The 15,693-nt window shown below is 45.1% G+C and overlaps 6 protein-coding genes across 9 annotated transcripts; 3 read left to right on the forward strand and 3 right to left on the reverse strand.

Annotated features, from left to right (window-relative positions):
* The first annotated feature begins 236 nt into the window (after nucleotides 1-236).
* Lamtor4 (Late endosomal/lysosomal adaptor, MAPK and MTOR activator 4) lies at nucleotides 237-931 on the forward strand. Its single transcript, XM_001352381.3, is given in 2 exon segments — nucleotides 237-456; nucleotides 517-931. Coding segments are annotated over 2 exon segments (516 nt in total). The 5' UTR covers nucleotides 237-310; the 3' UTR covers nucleotides 887-931.
* On the reverse strand, nucleotides 836-2,599 carry Ccz1 (vacuolar fusion protein CCZ1). The gene is made up of 4 exons (XM_001352382.4): nucleotides 2,399-2,599; nucleotides 2,245-2,342; nucleotides 1,411-2,189; nucleotides 836-1,345 (listed from the first exon to the last, which is right to left on the reverse strand). Exons 1-4 carry the CDS (start codon nucleotides 2,480-2,482, stop codon nucleotides 858-860), a joined length of 1,449 nt encoding a protein of 482 aa, XP_001352418.1. The 5' UTR covers nucleotides 2,483-2,599; the 3' UTR covers nucleotides 836-857.
* Nucleotides 2,600-2,682: 83 nt separating this feature from the next.
* Nucleotides 2,683-7,238, reverse strand: Ubi-p63E (Polyubiquitin-63E). Of its 3 annotated transcripts, none has more exons than XM_033383403.1 (2): nucleotides 7,223-7,238; nucleotides 2,683-4,968 (listed from the first exon to the last, which is right to left on the reverse strand). In XM_033383403.1, the coding sequence occupies exon 2, from the start codon at nucleotides 4,955-4,957 to the stop codon at nucleotides 2,894-2,896; it is 2,064 nt and encodes a 687-aa protein (XP_033239294.1). In that variant the 5' UTR covers nucleotides 4,958-4,968; nucleotides 7,223-7,238; the 3' UTR covers nucleotides 2,683-2,893. The 3 variants fall into 3 exon arrangements, with proteins under 3 accessions (XP_033239294.1, XP_015043547.1, XP_003736175.1); XM_015188061.2 differs by lacking the exon at nucleotides 7,223-7,238 and adding an exon at nucleotides 6,610-6,775; XM_003736127.3 differs by lacking the exon at nucleotides 7,223-7,238 and adding an exon at nucleotides 5,632-5,762.
* A 477-nt stretch (nucleotides 7,239-7,715) lies between these two features.
* On the forward strand, nucleotides 7,716-9,213 carry Sc2 (trans-2,3-enoyl-CoA reductase Sc2). Its single transcript, XM_001352383.4, has 4 exons — nucleotides 7,716-8,153; nucleotides 8,386-8,602; nucleotides 8,681-8,796; nucleotides 8,855-9,213. The coding sequence occupies exons 1-4, from the start codon at nucleotides 7,783-7,785 to the stop codon at nucleotides 9,057-9,059; spliced, it is 909 nt and encodes a 302-aa protein (XP_001352419.1). The 5' UTR covers nucleotides 7,716-7,782; the 3' UTR covers nucleotides 9,060-9,213.
* Nucleotides 9,214-9,524: 311 nt separating this feature from the next.
* ida (anaphase promoting complex subunit 5 ida) lies at nucleotides 9,525-12,118 on the forward strand. Its single transcript, XM_002135265.3, has 2 exons — nucleotides 9,525-9,752; nucleotides 9,831-12,118. Exons 1-2 carry the CDS (start codon nucleotides 9,627-9,629, stop codon nucleotides 11,979-11,981), a joined length of 2,277 nt encoding a protein of 758 aa, XP_002135301.1. The 5' UTR covers nucleotides 9,525-9,626; the 3' UTR covers nucleotides 11,982-12,118.
* On the reverse strand, nucleotides 12,003-15,444 carry mge (translocase of outer mitochondrial membrane 22 homolog mge). Of its 2 annotated transcripts, none has more exons than XM_001352384.4 (3): nucleotides 13,053-13,420; nucleotides 12,809-12,853; nucleotides 12,003-12,692 (listed from the first exon to the last, which is right to left on the reverse strand). In XM_001352384.4, exons 1-3 carry the CDS (start codon nucleotides 13,152-13,154, stop codon nucleotides 12,378-12,380), a joined length of 462 nt encoding a protein of 153 aa, XP_001352420.1. In that variant the 5' UTR covers nucleotides 13,155-13,420; the 3' UTR covers nucleotides 12,003-12,377. The 2 variants fall into 2 exon arrangements, with proteins under 2 accessions (XP_001352420.1, XP_015043548.1); XM_015188062.2 differs by lacking the exon at nucleotides 13,053-13,420 and adding an exon at nucleotides 15,363-15,444 and having other exon boundaries at nucleotides 12,008-12,692.
* Between the last annotated feature and the right edge of the window lie 249 nt (nucleotides 15,445-15,693).

Below are 15,693 nucleotides of genomic sequence, written 5' to 3' on the forward strand. Positions count from 1 at the left end.
AACAATTGCATGATTTCCATATATCAGACCACCAACAAACCTATATATTCACAGGGAACATGTTTTAGGTAAATCCCGATTATGATTATGATATTTGAAAATTTTACTTGTAGATTCCCTTTTCATTTTTACTTAAGAAGAATAATTATTGGCACATCTTTCACCAGCTCGGCGCTAAAATTCGTCAAGTTTCATAATATTCGTGGGTATTTAAATACTCATTGGCCCTTAAGGGGTTAAACAATATTTAACAACACTGAAATAGCTTTGTTTCGTTTATTTGGGGTGTGGGAGTAAAATATATTTTGAAATGGATAAAGAAAAGCTAATTGCTCCCAATCAGATGGGATACCTGATCCTGAAGGACGATGGCAACCTTCTGGATTCGGGGGGTGACCTGAAGAACGACGACCGTAGTGCGAATGTGATAATGGGGCTTCTGAATCTGACGGACAGGTAGGAGCATCAAAATCTCCACATAATCTTGATTTTCCCCTTGATCTTGCATGTTTACAGCATCGATGAGGACTTTATGCCCAACAGTAGCTGCGAGAGGATCACCATCGACTACGACCAGCACTACTACAGTATATGCATGTCCAATCGGCGCATCTACGTCGTAAAGCTAAGCAAGACGCACACGCAGAATGGAGCCACCACGAGCTCGTCGTCTTCCACGTCCTACAACGACGCCGCCGAGGGCAACAACATTAGCAGCTCCACGGTGCTGGCTTGAAAACTACCGACCAATGCCCATTCCACGTGCAGGTTCTGCCGGAGATACGAGGAGCGCCGGCCAGGATCGGGGCAGCGGCACTACAATTGGCGAACGCCCTTCGTTTACCTCATACTGCTATTTATTTGTCAAAGAATACATCATCTGTGAGCTCCTGTTCAAATATACGCTTCGCCTCTTGGGTCACGTCCAAAAGGGTCGCCTTGCTGTTGCAGAGAATCACATAGTACTGCCGCCAGTTGCAGCACCGCTTCACAATCCAATAGTCATTGGTGGTCTTCACCTGTAGCTCTTCGGTGGCCGCGGCAGCCGCCACATTCGAACGCTCGCCGGGATTGGCGAGATCCGCAATCACGCTCATAACATTACGTGGAATACCATTCCTGTGGATATTCGTGTGGTGCTGCAGACTCTGTTCGTTGATGAACAGATATTTGGGTGTGGTATCGTTGGACGCTGGGCCGCCACCACTGCTGCTGTCCTGTCCAGGATGGGCCAGGGCTTCCTTTGACACTTCGCTGGCAATGTCACGAGCCAGGCACGTCAGCTGGGGCGCAATGTAGGCATGGAGTTCGTCGTACAGTTCCTGCTTTGGAGCAGGCTGTTTCGCTGCAGCGAGAGAAGGGAATTCAAAATACAGAAAAAAGTGAAGATGTCATGTGATTTTGACATACCATCAAGGAAAAGACAAAGGGTTATTTGAAGAGCGCGGTAGATGAGCAAATAATGTGGCGTAACTTGATTTTCAACTGATAGGTAGACCGTAAGCGGTAGTGCTTCGTCCTGGCCTTCACTGGCATCGCTGGGATGGCAGCGCACGAAGCCTTTGGCTTGGCACTCGCTGATGCTGCGCTTTATCACAGGAGTGTTGGCAGATGAGGCGTTCGAGTCCATTGGCAGGACATTTTGGACAATGTACGCATGAAGACTGTAGAGATCGCTCGCGCCCATCTTGCCACCGCAGACGATCTGCTCGTTGTATAGCATAATGCTCTCCTTGATCACCGGAAAGGTGGCGCACAGCATGCCAAAGTTGTGCGCTCGCAGGAATAGCGCCCTGTCCAGGGGCAGGTACTGGATGGAATGGAGCATGTCAATGATATCACAGTGAGCCAGATCCTTCAGGCTGATCAAATATGTATCGAAAAACTGCAGCAGTTTTTCGGAGAGCATTTCGCGGCGCTGATCGGCATTATCCAACCCAGCTCCAAGCGATGCCAGTGCTCCATGCTGGAAACGATACATTTGGTAGCATTGGCGGAGGACGGCCCTATATATGCGGTCGGAAATCTCGCCGCCCCGGTAATCGGCCACCTCCACGCCCTCCTTGAGCCGTATTTCCTTGGGCACGTTCAGCACCAGGACCAACCAGAAGCCCAGCTCTGGCTGGTGGAAAAGCTGCGTGGTCTTTTGCGTATGCAGCGCCTTGCAGTCGTCCTCGGTGGTGAAGGTGCTGAAAAAGACAGCGGTTATATGGCTAACGGAGCTACTTCTATAGTGGAAAATACCCAGTAAATCTGATGATAGCTTCGCTGAGGCCCACATCTTTTATTTTCGTGTTCAGCTCGATGTCGTTCGGATGATAGTACAAGACTTTCTTGTGTTCCTGCGGATGTTACTCATTCGTGGGCGTTGCTTGCGACTCAGCTCATTATAACTCACCTCGCCTTCTTTCTCGCCAAAGCTGGAGTTGAACACGTAAAAACTACGAAGAGTCACCTCCAGACGTTGCAATAATTTCGTCATATTTGCTCAATTTTATTAAAAATGTTTATTTTGTTTTAAATATTGCTAAATTCCCTAACGCGTTTCTGATCAAAATACCGCCATTTGTCACTAGAAAATCCACACTGCGTTCCTTAATACAAAATATACTAAACATATACATTTATTAAATATTCTTTCAATAATTTGAATAAAATAAAACAGCATAAATTATTGAACAATTGAATTTATTAACCTGTGTATTTTGAATTTCAATGGGTAATTTATGTCTCGAATTTTAGCGGGAAAAGTGTTGTCAACAAATATCGGTCTTGGTACTGAGGCCTGAATTTAAAATAAATTTGACAGTCGTTTAGTGCAAAAAATTTTTGAATGTTTGGCCTTGATGTAACTAGTTCGGTGTGTGTGGGGGTATGTGGAAATGTAGTAAGATTAGGCGCAGACTCCGCCACGGAGACGCAGCACCAAATGGAGAGTCGACTCCTTCTGGATGTTGTAGTCCGAAAGAGTGCGGCCATCTTCCAGCTGCTTGCCAGCGAAGATGAGACGCTGCTGGTCTGGGGGGATTCCCTCCTTGTCCTGAATCTTGGCTTTCACGTTCTCAATGGTGTCAGAAGGTTCGACCTCCAGGGTAATAGTTTTTCCAGTCAGAGTCTTCACGAAAATTTGCATACCACCGCGGAGACGCAGCACCAAATGCAGAGTCGACTCCTTCTGGATGTTGTAGTCCGAAAGAGTGCGGCCATCCTCCAGCTGCTTGCCGGCGAAGATGAGACGCTGCTGGTCAGGGGGGATTCCCTCCTTGTCCTGGATCTTGGCCTTCACGTTCTCAATGGTGTCGGATGGCTCCACCTCCAGGGTGATGGTTTTTCCGGTCAAGGTTTTCACAAAGATTTGCATACCACCGCGGAGACGAAGCACCAAATGCAGAGTCGACTCCTTCTGGATGTTGTAGTCCGAAAGAGTGCGGCCATCCTCCAGCTGCTTGCCGGCGAAGATGAGACGCTGCTGGTCTGGGGGGATTCCCTCCTTGTCCTGGATCTTGGCCTTCACGTTCTCAATGGTGTCGGATGGCTCCACCTCCAGGGTGATGGTTTTTCCGGTCAAGGTTTTCACAAAAATTTGCATACCACCGCGGAGACGAAGCACCAAATGCAGAGTCGACTCCTTCTGGATGTTGTAGTCCGAAAGAGTGCGGCCATCCTCCAGCTGCTTTCCGGCGAAGATGAGACGCTGCTGGTCTGGGGGGATTCCCTCCTTGTCCTGGATCTTGGCCTTCACGTTCTCAATGGTGTCGGATGGCTCCACCTCCAGGGTGATGGTTTTTCCGGTCAAGGTTTTCACAAAGATTTGCATACCACCGCGGAGACGAAGCACCAAATGCAGAGTCGACTCCTTCTGGATGTTGTAGTCCGAAAGAGTGCGGCCATCCTCCAGCTGCTTGCCGGCGAAGATGAGACGCTGCTGGTCAGGGGGGATTCCCTCCTTGTCCTGGATCTTGGCCTTCACGTTCTCAATGGTGTCGGATGGCTCCACCTCCAGGGTGATGGTTTTTCCGGTCAAGGTTTTCACAAAAATTTGCATACCACCGCGGAGACGCAGCACCAAATGGAGAGTCGACTCCTTCTGGATGTTGTAGTCCGAAAGAGTTCGGCCATCCTCCAGCTGCTTGCCGGCGAAGATGAGACGCTGCTGGTCAGGGGGGATTCCCTCCTTGTCCTGGATCTTGGCCTTCACGTTCTCAATGGTGTCGGATGGCTCCACCTCCAGGGTGATGGTTTTTCCAGTCAGAGTCTTCACGAAGATCTGCATACCACCGCGGAGACGCAGCACCAAATGGAGAGTCGACTCCTTCTGGATGTTGTAGTCCGAAAGAGTGCGGCCATCCTCCAGCTGCTTGCCGGCGAAGATGAGACGCTGCTGGTCAGGGGGGATTCCCTCCTTGTCCTGGATCTTGGCCTTCACGTTCTCAATGGTGTCGGATGGCTCCACCTCCAGGGTGATGGTTTTTCCGGTCAAGGTTTTCACAAAGATTTGCATACCACCGCGGAGACGCAGCACCAAATGGAGAGTCGACTCCTTCTGGATGTTGTAGTCAGAAAGAGTGCGGCCATCCTCCAGCTGCTTGCCGGCGAAGATGAGACGCTGCTGGTCTGGAGGGATTCCCTCCTTGTCCTGGATCTTGGCCTTCACGTTCTCAATGGTGTCGGATGGCTCCACCTCCAGGGTGATGGTTTTTCCGGTCAAGGTTTTCACAAAGATTTGCATACCACCGCGGAGACGCAGCACCAAATGGAGAGTCGACTCCTTCTGGATGTTGTAGTCCGAAAGAGTGCGGCCATCCTCCAGTTGCTTGCCGGCGAAGATGAGACGCTGCTGGTCTGGGGGGATTCCCTCCTTGTCCTGGATCTTGGCCTTCACGTTCTCAATGGTGTCGGATGGCTCCACCTCCAGGGTGATGGTTTTTCCAGTCAAGGTTTTCACAAAGATCTGCATTTTGTATTATTCTGCAAAGGAAAATGCAATAATGCATGGATTAGTAACAGCCGAGTGTAGTGGAAATGACAGAAGAAACTATATTAGGATTTTAGACAGACGAAAAAAGTAAGATATTTGTATAGGATATCTCTTGGCTTGCTTTGTTTCCGGGGTGAAAGGTTGTTACTTGTTCAATTCGACAAAGCAAAGACACAAAGGAAAAAATTGGAAACCTTTGTTCTGCTTGGTTAGTCGTGGCTTTTATTAGAGATGGACACGTATAGAGTTTCGCAAGCACGAACCAGTATAGCCTGACGCCACTAACCATACAGTATATACTGTATGGTTAGTGCTCATACGCATGCTCACAAAGGGGGATGCATGTGTCATGCATATACATACATGCATGCATATGAAGTTGAGGCTTCTCGAATTTTCAGTTGGCGTCACAACCCCATTTCACAAGAAATTGGCTAAATTGGCTGTTTTCAAGGAAACTCCTTACCAAAACTAATGCGTTGCAGCAAAATTCCAAGTTTAAAATATGCAAGTGCATAAGAGATTGAATAAGAAACAAGCAAAAAATGACTGCAAAGACCCTTGTTACAAGGCCTTGCATTGTCACGGATTGCAAAGTTGCAGCTCGTTTCCTACCCCTATATATATCTGCTTAAATATCATTTAGAACTTACTTTTGTCAGCAAACTCTAGATTTTCTTAAACTAATCTTCTAATCTTTTTACACACAAAAATATTTTCTGCTAATTTTGCAATGGGCACAAACGAACTGTGCAGTGTGACCGCGGACTTATCGTTAAAATATACCATGCGACTTACAGAAATATACCGATTCACTTTAAAAATATACCGTAAATATACTGACGAATTTTTATTCTTTTATTGGATTTCTATATACCGTTGAAAAAAAAAAATTGATGAAATTGACAAAATATATTATATTATATACCGACATACCGTAAATATACCGTCAGTTCATTTTTGACCTTAAAAAAAATTCCTATAGTATTAAAAATACCGTAAATGGCCAGTCTGGAACTCTTCTTCTCGCTAAATTTGGGTGTTCTGCTTATCGATAAAATATACCCCAGAAATATACCGAAATTTCTTTGGTACATGATAACTATACGCTAACTACACATTGGATACATGTAACCACTAACCATACAGTATACTGTATACTGTATAATGTATGGTTATTGATGTAACCTACAGCTTTATGTAATTATCAAAAGCGACACCTGAAGGGGAAATGTGTAATTGTCAAACATTTTTGCCCGTTTGCCCCATGGAAGCGCCAGTGTGAAAAACCTACGTCATACACTTTTTGATATGCCTTTTTTCCGTAATAATTCAAAATATGGCTAACGGTCAAGAATTTTATGATGATCACTAATTGGTATGGCCTGGTCCTTGGCTCTAAATGGCATTTCTACACGATTTCTACATTGGTGCATTGCACAGGAGTGTGAAACTATAACGCGTCTTAAAAAATACTGGATAATACCATGAAATGTATTAAATTTGCAAGGTGGCAGTCTTTAACGATGAAATATACGACCCACAATGGTCGTACAATGATTTGAATTGCCACTGCTGCTAAACTTTTTTAACAATTCAAAACAAAAATATTTTTTACAAATTCAACTCACCACAGAATAAACTTGCTAAAATATTTTCAAACACTTCGAGACAACAGGACCGTACTGACTGACTGAAAATAACTAAATATACATATATCAAACAAATTTAGCTTGACAAAAATTCAGAGCCCGCTCTGATTAAAATAAAAATTTACTTTTGTAAACTATTTTTGAAGCTGTGAGACGAGCGGAAAACCTGACCGTACTGACCGATTCAGAAATTTGTTCTATTATCAAACCGTTTTCGTTGACACTAAATTCAACGCCACGTAAAAATAGAATTTTATGGGACGTATTTTTTTTTATTTTTAACTCACCAAAATAAAAAAATTAAAATATTTTCAGACAACTTTAAGACAAGACCTGGATAACGACTAAATAAAATATATGAAAACTTTGTACTAATCCTTGACAGTTAGGTCAAGGCCTGTGATGATAACACTTTCCGTAAGATATAAGCCTTTCAACAACACTTAATGACAGAGCTGATATACGATCTTCACAAAAAAAACTAATGCAACTTTATGAAAACCCATACTGTATGGAAATGGTTGTGAATTAATACGCGAATTCCAGGAAAACTAACAAACCTTATACACGTCACGTATGGGGGTTTACTTACCAATAATGCTCTCTAGAGACTTTTACACTTTTTGGACAATTTCGAATGTCTGCTAATTTTTTTTCAGGTTAGCAGTCAATGAAAATTGCTCGACTAGAAAATTGGGGGGGAAAGGGCTATTGTAAATCTATTGATGTTCTATTGAATAAAAAAATAACGACTACTGCGTTGAATATTTTTAAATATTTTGTGTAGTGTATCGTACGTTTCACTGTGACTGGCCTTTAACAACCTAAAACTTTCTAGACATTTTCGCTAAAACCTTATTTTACGCAAAATGCAATAAAAGCAAGTATTTAGAATATGCCAGTTAAGTAGAAAAATTATTCACGAATCGTATAAAATTATGTGGGCATGGCTAAATGCTCTATCTAGCTGATAAAATTCGACGGAATATCAAAATTGAGGAATATTTATAAATTCGTCAGTATACTTACGATATATTTTTTAAATGAGACGGTATGTTTTGGAATATTTCCGAGGGGCGGACCGTATATCTTACCGATAAGTCCGCGGTCACACAAATTTTCTAGTCACTTCGCAAACGGCCGCAAAAAAAAATGGAGCTCGAAATACTCAGTGCCAAGACCAGCAAGCCCTATGGCAAGGTAAAGGTGCCCTCGGTCGCCACTCCAATTGGAGACTTGCGCGCCCTGATTCAGAAAAGCCTGAAGCAGGCTCCGGACGCCAACCGCCAGTCACTGCGCCTGGATGCGCGTGGCAAGAGCCTGAAGGATACGGACACCGTGGAGTCGCTGTCGCTACGCAATGGGGACAAAATCTTTGTGAAGGACCTGGGACCCCAGATTGGATGGAAGACGGTGTTCTTGGCTGAGTATGCCGGGCCCCTGATTGTGTATCTGATTTTCTATTTCCGCCCGGAACTAATCTACGGCAAGGCAGCCAGCACACCGATCTCCCTCACCACCCAGTAAGTAGACCGGCCCGTGTGTGTGTGTCTTTGAGTGTGTCGGCGCGACTTTCGCCGCACATCTTTCGATTTGTATTTTTTTGAATACGACCTGATTGACCCAACAGCGACTAGGGCCGCTTATGCAAAGCGATGAGTGACTAAAACGCAAGCAAGCATTGGCTGGCTTTTACCCGAATGCATAATTACTAACCCGTTTTCGTTCGTTTCCCTTTTGTCCAATCTTCTGCAGTATCGCCGCCGGTTGCTACACTGTCCACTATGTGAAGCGTTTGCTGGAGACGATCTTTGTGCACCGCTTCTCGCACGCCACAATGCCGTTGCGCAATCTATTCAAAAATTGCACCTACTACTGGGGATTCACCGCGTATGTGTCGTACCACGTCAACCATCCTTTGTACACATCGCCCTGCATGTGCACCGTCTGGGCCGCCCTTGGAGCCTTTGCTGTGAGTAGCCGTAGTCGTAGCCGTAGTGGTGGCGATGGTGTCTCCCCAAGGAGATTAATAATTATCTTTCCCTTGCAGCTGTGCGAATTAGGCAATTTCTCCGTACACATTGCATTGCGCAATTTGCGTCCACCTGGCACTAAGGTGCGCAGGATTCCAGTTGCCGACGCCAATCCGTTGACCAAGTTGTTCAAGTGAGTATTTATACTCTTCCCCACAGTTTGTGTTTTAAGCTAATTGCCTTGTTTGCAGCTTTGTGTCTTGCCCGAACTACACCTACGAGATTGGGGCCTGGGTCTCCTACTCGGTGATGACCTCGTGCCTGGCCGCCTATCTGTTTGCTTTTGCTGGCGCGTTCCAGATGACGGTCTGGGCCTTGGCCAAGCATCGCAACTACAAAAAGGAGTTCAAAGATTATCCCCGGCAGCGCCGCTCCATCTTCCCATTTGTCCTGTAAATGGCCTCATAAAACATTGCCGTTGCAGTTCTCGTCGCTGTATTACCTATTCCATTTGATTAATTTGGTTAGCATTTAAAGGGTAGTTGACTAATGACTAATGAACTTTGTGCTTTCATTCGTTCAAAGCAGAAATACATATTGGGGAAGAGTATGTTTACCCTGTGTGTAATTTTCGTAAGTTTCCCTTGGACTTTGATCAAGTGGGAAATTCGGGTAGGGCAATATCAGTATTGATGATTTGGTTTCTTCGAAAGAGCGTTCGAAGTGCATGTGGCCAGCACGTTCCAAGCGCCACGAGTCGGGCTGTAACTTCTTTGCTTGAATGCTTTGCTTCAAGGGGGCGGCAGTTATATCAAGAAGAGGCAGCAACTTGAGTTTCAAATCCAGCTCAGCTCATACTCTATGTGTGCATATATGGCCGCGCCAGTCAACACGATAGTATCGTATATAATTCGATACAAATCGACATGCACCCACCTCTATTGACATACATACACACATGCATACGTAGTTATTTTGTGTTTATTTTGCCGGTAAACAAATCATCGAAGACCTCCAAGCAAAATGGCAACGGAGCTAAATGATGAACTGGACACCTTGGATCCCACTTCGAAGCTTGTGCCGGCGCGCATAGAATCTCCCACTGCTCACAAGATAGTGGTCCTAGTTCTACTCAAGCAGTATGTAATTGTAGGTTTGCTTATTTGTTGGTTTGTTCCCGCCACAAAGTTACAATTCTTGACTTATGTTTGTGTCTTAATTTTGCAGAACAAGAAGGAATGCTTGGACACAGGTATCTCAATGCGTCCCCAGAAGCGCCGCATGTTTTACATGCTCATCTTCAAACTAATCCAGGAGGCAGACAAGAGCTACGACGAGCTGCACGCCCTGCTCACCACAGGCCGCTACAAATTGGACAAATTGATGCTGGAAGCGTTTGAAAAGGCCATGTCCGAGTTCTGCGCGGGCAGCATAGAGGCCTTGTTCGACTTTGCAGAGATCCAGAACATAGACGAGATACTGAACGAGAACTATGGCATCAGCCAGTTTAGCATGGTGGGCGTCTATGTGCGTCGCGTAGGTGTGGTCCTGGAACGGCTCAGCTTTTCCGACATGATGGACATGTATCGCAGCATTTGTTCGTTCTATGAGCGTGGAGTGTGTGCCATGGCATCGGGCCCAGGGCCACGTAAGGCAGTTGCCGGCGGAGTGCTGCACAGGGAGGAGACGCCTCCCCCACTCGCCAAGGAGAAGTCCACCGAGGAAGAGAAGAAAAACGATGATGCAGTGGGGCGCTGTGCGGACGGGCGCAATCTCTTAAGCAAGTGGGCACCCAAGCAGGCCAAATACTTCATCAACAAACAGTCCGAGCTGCTGGAGAGCAATGAAAGGCACTCCTTGTCGCCCGTGGAGCTTCAGCGAAAGGTGCAAGAAATGATACAGGATCTTCCGCTGACGACGACCCCCTACTTTCTCGGCTACATGAACCAGTTGCGGGTGAGGGACTTCTACAACTCGCTGTCTGCCTTACATCGCGCCTTGGACCGCAGCCCCGTACGTCTGATGAGCCAGGAGAAGGGATATCAGTATTTCTGCATTAATCTGGCCGTGCTGCATGCCACTTTCGGGCACCGCGATGAGGCGCTGTCAGCCCTCAGGGAGAGCATCATGCTGGCACAAGAACACGGGGACAAAAGAAGCCTCAATCTCGCAAACACCTGGTATTGTCTACTGCGCGACGAGCTGCCGCTGTCCACAGTCCGGCGCAGTGTGTCCGAAGCCAATGAAGTGGACGGCTCGCTGCTGCAGAACTACACACTGGCGCTGCATTTTGCCGTCAAGCTGGGTACAGTCGCCGGCTACAAACCGCTGCGCCTGTTCGACCTGCTCCATCACAGCGATAATCTCACCAACCGCAACAATTTCGTGGACCACGCCTCCGAGGCCCTAGCGCTGAGGAGCGCCGTCTGGGCAGCCTATGGCCGGCACGAGCTGTCGGCCCTTTACTCCCAACTGCTACTCACTGCTCGGGATCGCTTTAGCAACGGCTCGGCCGGATTGGGCAGTGCCTTGGCCAGCTATGCGCTGTGGCTGCAGCTGCAGGGTCAGCCCCAGATGTCGCGGGTGCTGCTGGATCGCGGCAGGTGCCGTTTTCCGCGCTTGCCCAGCGCCGAGGGCTGGATGATAAGCCAGTGCCATGTGATCATCCAGGCGGGCATCTATCAGTGTCGCTGGCACGATGCCCTGAAGGCCTGCGACCAGCTGTATCTTCTGGATATATCGGATGCCCTGATGCAGAGGGCTTCCATCTATGTTGCCAAAAGGGAGTTCTTCAACGCGCGTCGCCTGCTGGATAATCTGGCCACGCAGACCCAACTGCCCTTCCTATTGCGTATGCGCATCAAGGTGATGCTGGGATACTGCGGTCTGGCCGAGGGTCGCTTCTCCAGCGAAACAACCATGCTTCTGATGAGTGTGGCCGAGGAAATGGCCGAAGCACAGATGGACTACGAGCTGGCCTTGGTCGACATGCTGCTGGCCCAGCAGCTCCTGCTCCTGGGCTTGCCCCAGAAGGCCTATCAGGCTATCAAGCGTGCTATGCAGGACATTCACACCAACGGCGGGATCTTCGAGCGGGCCAGGACGGATTTTGTGTTTGTTCGCTGCCTCCTAGCCATCACGCCCAACAATGTGGAGGCTCGCAAGGGCCAACTGATGAAATCGCTGGACCTCCTGGAGCGAGCTGCTAAATCCTTTAAGAAACTGCAAGCCCATTCCAAAGTGCTGGATGTGTACGTCTTCCTGGCGCAGCGATTCAACGAGTTTGGCGAACGGACGTTGAGGAACAAGTACGCCGGAGAGTTTCGGCGCTATTTCACCAATCATCCCATACCGCGCGAATACCTCGGTAGTCCCTGAACGGGGAGAAAAGTGGGAGTCTGTCGTTTAACATAAACATAGTTTTATTAATTTGTTTAAATTGTAGTTGTTCCTTTTTTCCTATACAAACTACAAAACTAAAACCTATCAGAAGTTTCGCAACTGTTTGAAGAGAATGCCGGAGATGAGTTTTTATTGTGGACAAATTTGGGGGCCATTCCATCCCACTCTGCAGTGTCGGGGATATGGGGGTTGCAGCGTAAATGCTTAAGGCGCTTGCTGTGTGTCTGTTTTGTCTGTGGTTGTGGTGTGGTGTGGTATGGAGGGGCGTGACCTCCGTTTTGCCTTCAACTGGGATTAATTGATATTGGACAAACTTAAGATAACGTGTCCCAAACACGGACTCTAGCTGGTTATAGAGCTAATGTTAATGGCTTAACGAACCAATGGCAGATGGGGCGTAGGCCCAGATGGAGTGGAAGCCATTGCACTGCTCGGCCCTAGGAGCACCTGCTTCTGCTGCGACTTGTGCAGCTCCTCCATAGTGGCGCGTTCAGTCTCAAAGACGATCGGCGCGAACATAATGATAGATGTAGTGAAAAAGATCCAAGCAGCGTTGCGCGAAAACGAGAAGAGGCCCTTGCAGGTCTTCACGCTTGTGTCGGCGACGGTGCACGCCGCAGTGCGCACCGGCCCGGGGAGCATCTCCGTCAGTCCAATAAAGCGCTCGCTTAGCGTCTCGTCGGGTTCCTTGAGGATGAGGGATAAATAGAAAGTTTGAGGTTATAGCACGCTCCAATTTGTATTCTTCCATAGTCGAGCTGCATGTTTACAAACATCTCGCCGTGCGCCATGCGCCAACTTACATCATCGTAGTTCTCCTCATCGCGTGCTGGCTGCTCAGCGGATGCCTGCAAGGAGATGAAAGTCATTAGAAAGTGTGTACCAGTATTCTTGTAATTAGTATCCATGTATAGCTAGCTGGGGCAAACGTTCTACGAGTACCAGCTGTGATAGCTGCTGGTAAGCAGGTCGGTCGGTGCGGCCATTACGTGAGCACGATAAGACGGAGGGGAGTGTGAAGGCAATGGGAACCACGTTTTTACTTACAGTGGCCACTGTGCGACGTTCTGGCGTCTCATCTTTGCTGCCGCCTAACGACGACATGCCACTATCCTTTTCAATGAACTCAATTTCAGGATCAGAGTCCATCAAATCCTCGATTTTCACAGTTTCGGTATCCACTTTGCGGCTTTATTTTAACACACGTTAAGAAATCGTTGGGTAACGTAATCGTAACCCGTTTAAATATGATGCACACTGGACAGGGAGACTTTAACGCAGACAACGGACGTTAAATGCAGTATTCACTTGCATTTAATTGAGCTTCGACACAAATTTTTCGTTCGGTGTTCGTAAAAAAAATTGATTTTATGGGCCTCGTGAACAGTGTTGAGGTGGAGAACTATCGATTGTAGGGCACTATTGCGCTACTAAACTATCGATGGTTCAATAATTCGATAGTGGGCGATAGTGGGAAGCACAGAATAACCGTGGAAGCGTTTTAGCCCACTAAATCCCCCTCTATTTAAATAGTTCAACTACTTGAGGTAAATGGCGGAAAATATTACTGATTGTAAATTCTTCTTGAGGATTCATGCCATCTCTACGATGAACTTAAAAAAACCACGATATTTTTCAGCTGAAATGCACTAAAATGATTAAATTTTCATTATTTTCAGTGGAAAATTGAAATACCCCCTTGGCTTATAATAGGTTAATCGTTCTCCGTCAAGGATTGGAAACCATATTCTCGATTTTGATATTCCGCTGAATATTACTGGCTAGATAGAACATTTAGCAATGCCCACATAATTATATCCGATTAATTTAACTATTCTCAACTTGACTGGCTTATTTTAAACACTTGCTTTTATTGCATTTTGCGTAAAAAGAGGTTTTAGCGAAATAAGTCAAACAAAAAACAAGTAGCGAAATAGGTCAATCAAAACAAACGAAAAAGGAAATTCGTTCATATTGCTCAATTTTGATATTCCATGGAATAATGCTGACTAACTAAATCTCTCAGCAAAGCCCACATAGTTTTATCCCATTGATAAATACATTTTCTACAAGATTTGATAGTTTCTAATCCTTTCTTTTATTGTTTTTATTGTAAAAAAAGGTTTAAACGAAAAAGTTCAAAAATAAAAGTGTCGCTATATTGCGTGTAAGCCGTAGTACAAACATATGTACATATATGCCTTTGTATACCCGGTTTTGTTCATTTTATATGAAAGTATATATATTGATATGAAGATAAAACGTAACTAATAAAGACCTTTTCTCAAATTGACATTTTTTAGACATATTCATGTATATGATGAGTGATGAGTATATGATCTCGATCCTGATACCTATTCTTGGTCTCTGCAAGAAGACAATAAGCTTTAAAATATCGTTGAAATATTGAAAATAATATTAAATAGTATTGAATAATATTAAAATATATTGAAAATAAATTGTTTTTGCCTGGGATGACAAACATGTTCACAATTTGATAACATCCATTCACCCCAGGGTATGTGTGCATGGAATGAGACTCATTTTTGTCAATCGGGCATTTTGTACTTGACTGGTTTGTAAAAACTTGACTTGTTTTTTTTTGCTACGGCGATTGCTGTTTTTGCTCTTCAACAACAATATAGCATCTCGTTATGATGAAAAAACGAACTTAGCCCACTTCAGCCCCCTCTATTGAAATAGTTCAACTAATTGAGGTTAATGGCTGAAAATATGAACGATTGTAAATTCTTTTTCTAGATTCGTGCCATCTCTCATTTGAACTTAAAAATAACAATGCTAACTTTCACCTGAACTGCGCTAAAATTATTAAAATGAGTTAATCGTTCGCCGTCAACGATTGGACACCATATTCCTCGATTTTGATATTCCGTGGAATATTACTTGCTAGATAGATATCTAAGCCAACCCCGCCCACATAGTCTAATCCCATTGACGAATAAATTTTCTAAAAGATTAATTACTTTTAAGTTATCCCATTTATTGTATTTTGACCAAAACAAGGTTTAAACAAAAAAGTTCAACAACAAAAATTTGTATTGTCATTTTGTTTCTTATCGGTTTTATACGAATACGAGTATCAGCCCTGATTTTGCCGCGTACACCTTTGCTCGATCTGATTACTAGGCTTTAAGAGAAAGCCAAAAGCACTCTGATGTGAATAATCTACTAATGCATTTGAGGACCATTCAAGTTAAAATTTAAAAAACCATAACTTTCAACGAGCTGAATTTTGCTGTTTGCATATGCATTGAATTTACATAGAAATCGATCATATATCGACTCTCTGACATCACAATCCACAAAAACAAACGAGCTTTTCCCTTCGTAACTCACCATTTTTTCTCTGCCACTTATTGTGTATCGTAAAGTTTATTTGCGATTTTTTTCTGTAAAATATATTGATAACTGTTGTCAGTTCTGCGAAGAAGAGAATATGAATGAATGAATTTCTGAATTTGACAGGGCCTACCCGGATCCATTTATTTAGAGAAATAAAACATTTTTTGAGCGTTGGTGTACCGGAGTTTATTATATCGTATCTTGATCGCTCGTCATCTTGCATTCGTAGTTATAAATTATGAAAGCATAATTTAACGAAACTCCTACCGCTTTAAGTACTCATATGCATATAGATAGTGTCTTAATTCATGTGTTCTGCGTTGTC

Source organism: Drosophila pseudoobscura, chromosome X, assembly GCF_009870125.1.
Source record: "Drosophila pseudoobscura strain MV-25-SWS-2005 chromosome X, UCI_Dpse_MV25, whole genome shotgun sequence".
Lineage (NCBI taxonomy): Eukaryota > Metazoa > Arthropoda > Insecta > Diptera > Drosophilidae > Drosophila > Drosophila pseudoobscura.

What these genes read in the sequence shown, in the direction of transcription:
- Ubi-p63E (XM_033383403.1), bottom strand. Translation starts at nt 4,957, where the DNA reads ATGCAGATCTTTGTGAAAACCTTGACTGGAAAAACCATCACCCTGGAG.
- ida (XM_002135265.3), top strand. Translation starts at nt 9,627, where the DNA reads ATGGCAACGGAGCTAAATGATGAACTGGACACCTTGGATCCCACTTCG. An exon ending in TACTCAAGCAGTATGTAATT is followed by an intron (nt 9,753 to 9,830) that starts GTAGGTTTGCTT and finishes TTAATTTTGCAG; the next exon opens with AACAAGAAGGAATGCTTGGA.
- mge (XM_001352384.4), bottom strand. Translation starts at nt 13,154, where the DNA reads ATGGACTCTGATCCTGAAATTGAGTTCATTGAAAAGGATAGTGGCATG. An exon ending in AACGTCGCACAGTGGCCACT is followed by an intron (nt 12,854 to 13,052) that starts GTAAGTAAAAAC and finishes ATCTCCTTGCAG; the next exon opens with GCATCCGCTGAGCAGCCAGC. An exon ending in ATGAGGAGAACTACGATGAT is followed by an intron (nt 12,693 to 12,808) that starts GTAAGTTGGCGC and finishes CTCATCCTCAAG; the next exon opens with GAACCCGACGAGACGCTAAG.
- Ccz1 (XM_001352382.4), bottom strand. Translation starts at nt 2,482, where the DNA reads ATGACGAAATTATTGCAACGTCTGGAGGTGACTCTTCGTAGTTTTTAC. An exon ending in TTGGCGAGAAAGAAGGCGAG is followed by an intron (nt 2,343 to 2,398) that starts GTGAGTTATAAT and finishes TAACATCCGCAG; the next exon opens with GAACACAAGAAAGTCTTGTA. An exon ending in CCTTTGTCTTTTCCTTGATG is followed by an intron (nt 1,346 to 1,410) that starts GTATGTCAAAAT and finishes CTCTCGCTGCAG; the next exon opens with CGAAACAGCCTGCTCCAAAG.
- Sc2 (XM_001352383.4), top strand. Translation starts at nt 7,783, where the DNA reads ATGGAGCTCGAAATACTCAGTGCCAAGACCAGCAAGCCCTATGGCAAG. An exon ending in CCGATCTCCCTCACCACCCA is followed by an intron (nt 8,154 to 8,385) that starts GTAAGTAGACCG and finishes AATCTTCTGCAG; the next exon opens with TATCGCCGCCGGTTGCTACA. An exon ending in CCGTTGACCAAGTTGTTCAA is followed by an intron (nt 8,797 to 8,854) that starts GTGAGTATTTAT and finishes CCTTGTTTGCAG; the next exon opens with CTTTGTGTCTTGCCCGAACT.